At 42.8% G+C, this 9,413-nt stretch overlaps 1 protein-coding gene across 1 annotated transcript in view; it reads left to right on the top strand.

Annotated features, from left to right (window-relative positions):
* Window positions 1–6,910: 6,910 nt before the first annotated feature.
* Window positions 6,911–9,413, top strand: part of CDYL (chromodomain Y like) — a 164,034-nt gene continuing 161,531 nt past the window's right edge. The window contains exon 1 of the mRNA XM_088471788.1: window positions 6,911–7,183. Within this exon, the coding sequence (XP_088327914.1) occupies window positions 7,160–7,183 (24 nt within the window). The 5' untranslated portion in view covers window positions 6,911–7,159. The remainder of the gene's footprint in view (window positions 7,184–9,413) is intronic.

Raw genomic sequence — 9,413 nt, 5'->3', positions numbered from 1 at the left:
TCACAGTTATCACTCAATTCACGCACATATTAACAATTATTTTAACAAACATTTTAAAATTGTAACAAGAAAACAGAAATTTGCATATATTAGTAAGGTATGGAGATGGGGGTCAATCTAGAAGGGGGGATGCAGGGAAGAGGAGTAAAGACCAGAAGCCTGGAGTTGGGGGCTTTGCTCAAGTATGAAGACACATATATTACAGCTAAATCCTCCGGGGACATGAGTTAATTGAGACAGGCATGCTGACTCTTTTCTTCTGAAACCTAGGGTGAAATAATAGCTAAGGGCAATGAGACTCAATATAGTCATGATAAGTATCAAATTCCTGAAAGGAAAACCAATTAAACCATGTGGAAGTAAACTCTGTGTATTTGTCTTGGGAGTGAATGATTAGATCCTCCATGGTCATGTAGTAAGTTATATTATGAAACTAATTTATAATTTAACCATACAGGTACACTATGTAGACAAAAGTGATTGGACACCCCTGCGCAAGTGAAATGCATACCATACATACCATTGCACACGAGTTCCAAATGGGCACTAATGTGGCGGTTTCGACTAGAACACTTTGCTGCCAAATCCAAGGACCACTACTCTCTGCTCATTCTCCTTGACCTCTCTGCTTCATTTGACATTGTAGACCATCCTCTCCTCCTGCAAATCCTTCACTCTCTTGGTTTACGTAGCACTGCCCTCTCCTGGCTTTCCTCCTACCTCTCTGATTGTTCCTTCTCTGTGTCCTCTCATGACTCCTCTTCCCCCCACTTCTACTAACAGTAGGAGTTCCCCAAGGTTCTGTTCTTGGACCTCTCCATTTCTCCCTATATACGTCCTCTTTAGGTGAACTCATAAACTACTTTGACCTCCAATATCATCTCTATGCTGATGATACTCAAATTTACCTTTCCACCCCTGAGCTCTCCTCCTCGCTCCTTATCCGTATCTCCAACTGTCTCTCTGCTGTCTATTCATGGATGTCCCAGTGCTTTCTTAAACTTAACATGTCTAAGACTGACCTGATCATCTTTCCACCCTCTTCCACTACCTCACTTCCCACAATTTCATTATCTATTGATGGCACAACTATCGCCTCTAGCCCCAAAGTGCGCTGTCTTGGAGTTATCCTGGACTCTTCCCTCTCATTTAAACCACACATTCAGCACCACTCGCAGTCCTGCCATTTCCACCTAAAAAATATCTCTAGGATTAGACCCTTCCTCACCCAGGATGCCACTAAAACCCTCATCCACTCACTGGTCATCTCCAGATTGGACTACTGTAACCTTATCCTAGCTGGCCTCCCAGTCTCTCACCTCTCTCCACTACAATCAGTTCTCAATTATGCTGCTTGGCTCATCTTCCTCTCCAGATATTCTACATCTGCTTCCCCTCTGGTTCCCCTTTCTCCTTCAGATGCCAAATCAAGGTTCTTCCACTCGCATACAAAGCTCTCACCAAATCCTCTCCCACATACATTTCTGAACTTCTCTCCATTCACACTCCCGCCCAACCACTTCACTCAAGAAATGCATGCCGCCTCTCTTGTCAAATGATTACTTCCTCCCACTCCCGCATCCAAGATTTTGCCCATGGTGCTCCCTACCTTTGGAATGCTCTCCCTATCAGACTCTCCACCTCTCTACAAATCTTCAAATGGGCTCTCAAGACCCACTACTTCATCAAGGCCTTCCAGCTCTCATCCTAACCCACTTCATGCTCTTTCCTCCCTATCTTCACCTTCTGTGTCACGCCTGTCAGTCTGCCCCTCCCCTTTAGAATGTAAGCTCTCACGAGAACAGACCTCGTCCCTCATGTGCTTCTCTTTATATTTTCTTCGACTCTTCACTCCCCTTAAGGGCACCTAACACATGACTGCCAACTCCCAGCTGCTTATTGTGAGTGTTTAATCGTTATTGCAGCAATGTATATAAATCATGTCCTTGTCCTGCACTGTAATGTACTGTAAGTTACTTGTTTCTTGTTCACTTATTAGTTCTATGCACTATGTAAGGTGCTGTGGAACAGTTGTGGCGCCATATAAATAAAGGATAATAATAATAGTAGGGAGGCCCATGCACTTGCAGTTCTATGGAAACAAATGTTTTTATCAGGGCGATAATGCCACTTGTTATGTTTCCAGGGCGATGCTGGACTGGTATACAGAAAATTTGGTAGCTCGGATGTGCTGGCCAGCTCAAAGTCCAGATCTTAAGCATTTAAGAGCCTCTGGGAAGAACTGGAGTGATGAGTGCATTCTAGGCCGACTCGACCTTCTTCAGTTGGTCACTGTACTTAAGGTGGAATGGGCAAACATACCACCTGCTGTTGTCCAGGAACTTGTGGACAGTTTGTCAAGAAGGGCGTCTGCAGTAATCACTGCACGTGGTGGACCTACAAATTACTGACGTCAATAAAATCTTGTTGATCTATTTGCAATCACTTTTGTCTACATAGTGTATAACAGCTTTTGTTACATTGTTTAAATGCTTCAAGAGCAATTTATTGTAGGTTGAAATTGGAATTTTGATATTCACAAATATCCAGAAGCAGAGCCCTTTAGATACCTCATACTTTAAAATGGGGTTCAACAACTGAAAAGCTAGAAAAGCAAAGATTGGTCATTGAAAAATCTTCAACCACTGTAATGGAGAATGATACCTAGATGTTAAGGCTTGGGCATGATAGTAGGGAATAGTCCTGCAACAGCCTTGAGGGCTGGTAAGTCTTGGCCGGATGCGGCCATGCAGCAGCCTTGAGGGCTGGAATGCTGTGGTAGCTGTAGCCTGATGGCCGAAGAAGTAATGCAGCCTTTGGGCTGTGGAGGCAGCCTTAAGGGCTGGAATGCTGTGGTTAGTTGTGGCCTGATGGCCGAAGATGTGATGCAGCCTTTGGGCTGTGGAGGCAGCCTTGAGGGCTGGAATGCTGTGGTTAGTTGGGGCATGATGGCCGAAGATGTGATGCAGCCTTTCGGCTGTGGAGGCAGCCTTGAGGGCCGGAATGCTGTGGTTAGTTGTGGCCTGATGGCCAAAGATGTGATGCAGCCTTTGGGCTGTGGAGGCAGCCTTGAGGACCGAGAAGTCTCTGATGTTAAGTGCTTAAAGGCGAGAAGGAGTTGCCAATGTCGCCGGGTTGACACTGGTGATGGTGCGCCGGGTTGCGCACTCTGGACGCTAAGGTGCAGCCTATGTCACTGGGTTGACACTAGTGCTGGCACACTAAATAGCGTACCCTGGATGCTGGAATTTGCACACTTCGGACTCTGAAGTGCGCCCTATGTCGCCGGGTTGACACTGGCACTGGTACACTAAATTGCGTACCCTGGAAACTGGGACTTGCGCACTTTGGACGCTGAAGTGCGACCTATGTCGCTGAGTTGACACTGGCGCTGGTACACTAGGTAGCGTACCCTAGAAGCTAGAATACATGCCGTGCTGCCAAGATGACACAAGCAGCAACAGCAGATGATATGCAGACTGGGCCACCTGGATGAATCAAACGGTAGTGGGAAAACACAACTGGACTGGACTCTGAAACTTCGACAGATCAACAGGAGACTTGATACCACTGGAGACACAGTAAACGCTATAACTGGCATGGAGTGAAGGACTGGCTGGAATTTAACAGAAACAGGGCCCAACCAGAGCAAGCCTCCCTGACAAACTAATGTGCAGCTGGGCTGTACACAGAGAGGAGAATCAATTAGTGTGCACAAGTATCAGTAGACAGGCAGTAATTAATGCAGAGCCTCAGTAGCAACTAAAGGCCCCATACCTCAGCAATTGATTGCGGCAATTCTGCAATTTGCAATGGATTGTATATAAAAATCCAAGATTTTTATACACAATCGATTGCAAATTGCAGAATTGCCACAATCAATTGCTGATGTATGGGGGCCTTAAGGCTGGAACTGCAAACCATATGCTGCAACCACAGTTCCTAACAGGAGGAAGGAGGAGAATTCAGCGAACGCTTGCCCGGCGTTCACCCAGTACAGCATTGGCAGCACGGCGGCTTGAGACACTAGATCAGTATGACAGGCTTCAGTGTACTTGGACAATGAGACATACTGTAGATGTTGTTAAAGACAATCTGTTACATTTGGGAAACACCATGTGAATGTTATTGGGGACAAGTGTGATAGGTTACGTTTTAAATTTAAGTCCACTCTAATTCAAAATGATTTTACAGAAAAGATGGAAAAATATATCTATTTGAATGTTCAATGGTGACATATAGAATGATTTTATCGATTTTCCAAAAACCTAGGCATTTGAATCTTAAAAGTGCATCTTGCAGTATTAAGTTCCATCATTTAATCATCAGGTTTTTAAAGACTCTTCTAAAGATTAAGCCCAAGAAGTTAAACTTTGCCTCTTTGGAATCTGTCAATTGGTTACTAAATGGATTTACACACCATCCATTTGAAAATTTGAAGGACATTCCAATAAGGTATTGACTTTCCTAAAGCAATTAACATGCAATGATGGTATGGGACACAGGTGATATTAAAAAAGAGCCCAAACATATCACATCTTTCTATGAAGGATGGTAGAGTTATTCTTAACCTACTGTAATACTGTCTTTTCTGCCTAATTCAGTCTTGCTGCACCATAGATCCAAATAGTATACTTACCTTATTAGTCTTACTCAAAGACCAAGGAGGAAAAAGTTTATTTCTATCTGTGTGTCAAGAGATCCAGTAACTTAACTTTACTAAGGGGCATATGTATCAAAGCTTGATGTAGGATAATTGTGAGATATATATATCACCAACCAATCAACTTCTAACTTACATTTTGCAGGCTGTGTTTAACAAATGATGGTTTGGAGCTGATTGGTTGGTGATATATATTTCACAATTTTATCTCACATCAAGCTTTGATACACATGCCCCTAAATTTTAGAAAAACTATGATTATCTGATGGTTCTTTTCCAAAGTGAAAGCGAAGGTACCACAGTCGCTAAATTCAAATATTTAAATAGGATAAACAGGCTCTTGAATCTATACAAAGACCTACTTGGTAAACTGAATTTACATTCAACTATGTTGGTGTCTTGAGCTCAGAAAGTAAATATCAACATAAAGGTCTGCTGAGGAGTTGCCTGGTTGAGTGTATAAATATAACTTAGCACTACAGATTATATGAATGAAATTAATCAAAATCTGGCATTCAATCAGAAATGTATCCAGTCATTTATCCCACCTTAATGTTTATGTGCTATCTCTATTGGATCTGCTGTCGGAAGGTGATATGGAAAACATTCAATAAATCTTTCAGGACAGTGGCATTTATATACCACCAATTAATAAACAGATATTGTTTAAAGCATTATTGACTGTTTTGTTTTGTGTAACTACATTGATATTATGTAAGGAGATCGAGTTCTAATACATGCTTCCTGTACAAACAGTTGGGAGTATCCATTTACCTGTTACGGATGCTGTCTTGGAGGATTTATGGAAAGGACATTGGGTATTTATCAAAGCTGAGAAAGAGCTAAAATTGTGATAGATAAAGTACAAGCCAATCAGCTTCTAATTTACATTTTGCAGGCTGTGTTTAGAAAATGATAGTTTGGAACTGACTGGTTGGTAATTTATTTTTTACAATTTTATCTCTCTCTCTCAGCTTTGATAAATACCCCCCATCATCAGGTAAGAGTATTTCCAGTCTTTCTTTAAATGTATTTTGGACAAGACAGAATATGTGAATATCTTACATATATTTATCTAACACATGTTCTGTTGGGAGACATTTGCTGTTGTCACTCTTTTCTCTCTGTCTTCTCCTGACCACACTTCCATTACCAAAATCCAGTAAAATGTTGCCATTAGATCCCTTTTAAGTAAAATGCAGACCATTAAATGTAAACTACTGAAGCTTTGCTACAATTTATTAAAAGTAGAATCCCCAAAATGTAGTATTATGATCACATTCAATATTTTATATAATATTCCACTCCAGGTAGTAGTATCCATTCATTGAGAATTGGGAAGTTGACACAGCATACAAACACATTATCTATTTAGAACCATTTTACAATTAAAGAGTTATAAACTGTAATAAAAAAGGATGAACTAAAGTTAGGCAATAAAGTGGTCATAATGAGTTGGTACTGTATAAATATTTGAATGAGACTAAGATTGAGAATTACCTCATAACAGCATATAGCTCCAATTGATAAAGTTTTCAGTAGTTGCTAAATAAAATTAACTATAATACATGCAAGAGTTAGGCTCGACTTTGACAGCTAAAATTGAGAGTTCTTTCAAGATAATGTTATCCACTACCAAATAGGAAATAATCATTGTATGTTTTTAGCAACTCACAAGACACCTACTTTATTGCTATCCTGAAATGTGAATTTAGCTGCCATAGTATAAATTTGTAGGATGCTTGTGGAACAAGTGCCAGGATGGGAGCTGTCCTACTGCTAGCTTATGGCAGCATCACGGGCAACTATGTAACAGGAGGTTTTTGGGTGTGTTCGGTGTGACAGACAAGGTCGCCCTCTGATTCACATCATATGAGTTTTCAATGTGTTCAGCAAGTCATTAGGCAGAGTGAGCAATGTGCCAGGAAGGACAGTTTGGGCTTGGGGTGACCAGGGAAGAATCCCCAACACTCAACCCTGCTCTCCACCGGAGGGAAGGTGGGTGTTAGACAGGGGGGTGGGTGAGAGTTGGAAGGACAATGGGAGGGGGCAGAAGGAGGAGAGTAACGAGCGACCTAGCGACTCCGACGAAGAGAGGAAGGAGGGAGGGGTGTAATAATGGAGGTGGGCGGTTCGGTGCTTGGTGCTGAAGGATACACTGAAGAAGAAGAAGAAGAAGATCCCTGAGCTCGGATCGCGCTTCTACACCCGCCCTCTCCCCCCCCCTCTTTCCCTATCTGCGCTCGATTGTGGATCCTGTGGAGCGCCGGGGAACCGCCGCTGCTGTAGCACTGAGTGTGTGTACACAGACACATAGAGCCAGCGGCAGCTCGGTGTGCCCGTGTGAGTGTGCCCGAGTGAGTGTGTGAGGCGGCTGCGCAGCTCCTGTGCGCACTCTACCACACTGGCATTCAGAAGAGGAGGCCAGGCACACAACTGAAAGAAAGTACTCTGCCCAGCCCGGCAGCGGCTCCCAGACCCCCGGCCCCCGCCAGCATGGCTTCGGAGGAACTCTATGAGGTACTGTAACCCGGGGAGACCGGCCGGGCGGACACCCCGCCGGGGGCGGTTGGGAGGAGGGTGGGGAGACACTGACCACTCCAGCCAGCTCTTCTTCCCCTTTCCTCCTGACTGTTCTCCCCCCTCCTGTGTCTCCATATCCCGGCCGGCCGGCAGCTGTATGTGCGGGTGAGAGCTCCCCAGTGTGGAGTTACTCCCGTCCCTGCTTCCTCCCACCGGCAGCTGCACCTTCATCTTCCTCCTCCTTCTCCTCCTCTTCCTCATAGTAGTACTAGTCTGTAATAGCCCGTGTGCGGCTCATCAGCAAGCAGTTTGCTGGACAGAAATCCTGAGAGCAGCTAAGTGGTTGCCCGGCCTTCCTCCTCCTCCTCTGCTGCCGTGATGAGGAAGATGAAGGGGAGCACAGGCAGCCGTGACAGTGACTTTGCTGTGTATACTGGGGTGACTGTGGGAAAAGTGCTGTCAGAAGTCTCTGCTTTATCTCCCAGAGCAACTACTTGGTTATGTTAGTACTTTTATAAACTCCTTCCCAAACGTAATGGGTGCAGGGACTGACTACAGTCCCAGATTATGAGTAAAAGTCATCTTAGTCAATGTGCTGAGGCAGCAAGGCACGTAGCGTGTGGAGGGAGGGGAGACACGTGTGATGGGGCAGAGGGGCATGGAAAGGATTGGGAAAGTTCTTACCTGTTATTGCTGTAACTACTGACTAGTGGTGCCACATACCTCATTTTGATTCTCTTATCCCAACTCACTCACTCATGCTCAATCACTCATAGAAAAATTCTGTAATTGGGGATATTTATCACCTTGGCTCTGACTAGGAAACATATCATTCAAACATATTAATGTAACAGATAAATGTGTATACTTTGGTCAACCTGTCCCACCACTTTATGGGTGTCTTTCTGGCAAACCCTATTGAGATGACTCTGATGTGTGAAGTACCTTCTTTTGGTTAGGGTGGGGAGTTGGACAAGTCATGCCAGGCTGAAGGCCAATGGCGAAGACTTGTTGATGAAATACATAGTATGATCTTTTTTTTTTTTTGCTTATTTCTGTTTGTATCACTGAGGAATAGATGAGTTTATTGATCTGATTTTTGGAAAAGACAGTACATAATGATAGGCCAATTAATCAATTGATGTCTACAATTACTTGAAACATTGTTTTACAACATACATACTGTAAGTTTGATACATAGAAAATAAAGTAACATAATCACTCACACTGTTGTTAGTGTTTATATTAATCTAAGTTTTAAACTTGCTGTATTGTTTTTGCTTACTAAGCTCTGACCAATATGTTAGTACAAAGTTTGCTAAATAGAACATTTTACACTTTTTGTGCGATACCTTATGTGAAGTATTTTTTATTTTAGTAATAGTCTTGCTTTCCCTTCAAACACAAAAAGAACATTCTGAAACTTTCTATGATTTTTGCATAGACCTTTTAAAATGAACCATCTATGAATAAATTTCACTTCAGAGCTCACACACACTGCAATTACAAAGTGAATAATGGTAATGGACTAAAACAATATATAATTTGTCACTTAATAGAACATTGAGCCTCCTACAGTAGTGTGGCCAGTATGTGTCATACATTGAGTCTGGTATGCAGCATCATTCTTCCACTATGTCGTCATTGAACCTGTTGATGATGGTGGAAAATGCCTTGTGCATCAATCCAGAATAACCCGTAAATGTGGGTTTTGATGCAGATCTAGTGACAGAGAAGTCATCAAATCTGACACACAGCTAAAAATCAGTGCTTTGCTCATCGAACCATTGGACAACCACACATGCTTTGGATGGGAGTGTTGTCATCCTGGAAGATTCCTCCCTGAAAATAAATGCCTATATGACATAAAGCATAGATTGGCCTCCTAAGAGAATGACACCACCCAAGCCATGCCAGGAAATAAGGAATTGCCATACTCTTTCACTGTTGGAAACAAGCACTCATGGCTTTTTTAGATTGGTGCTGCATGTGCACTTATCTCTTTCTCTAAAACATGTTGAAAGATGATTCATCAAATCACCTTCCTCCACTGTTTGGTAATCCATTGCTCCTTTCCCCTATGAACTCACAAAAATGCCTAATTTCTATGACAAGCGCATTGCACCTGACTGTATTCTGCTATGTGAAGATTTTGGCAAACCATTTTTGTTGGAACTTGCTGCTCTGTTCGCACAACATAAAATTTGCTGTCATTTCATCTGAAGTT

The sequence above is a fragment of the Taudactylus pleione genome, unplaced genomic scaffold (genome assembly GCF_031769625.1).
Source record: "Taudactylus pleione unplaced genomic scaffold, aTauple2 ptg000116l, whole genome shotgun sequence".
Lineage (NCBI taxonomy): Eukaryota > Metazoa > Chordata > Amphibia > Anura > Myobatrachidae > Taudactylus > Taudactylus pleione.
Note: the sequence above shows the minus strand (reverse complement) of the source record. Positions and strands in the feature narration are given on the sequence as shown.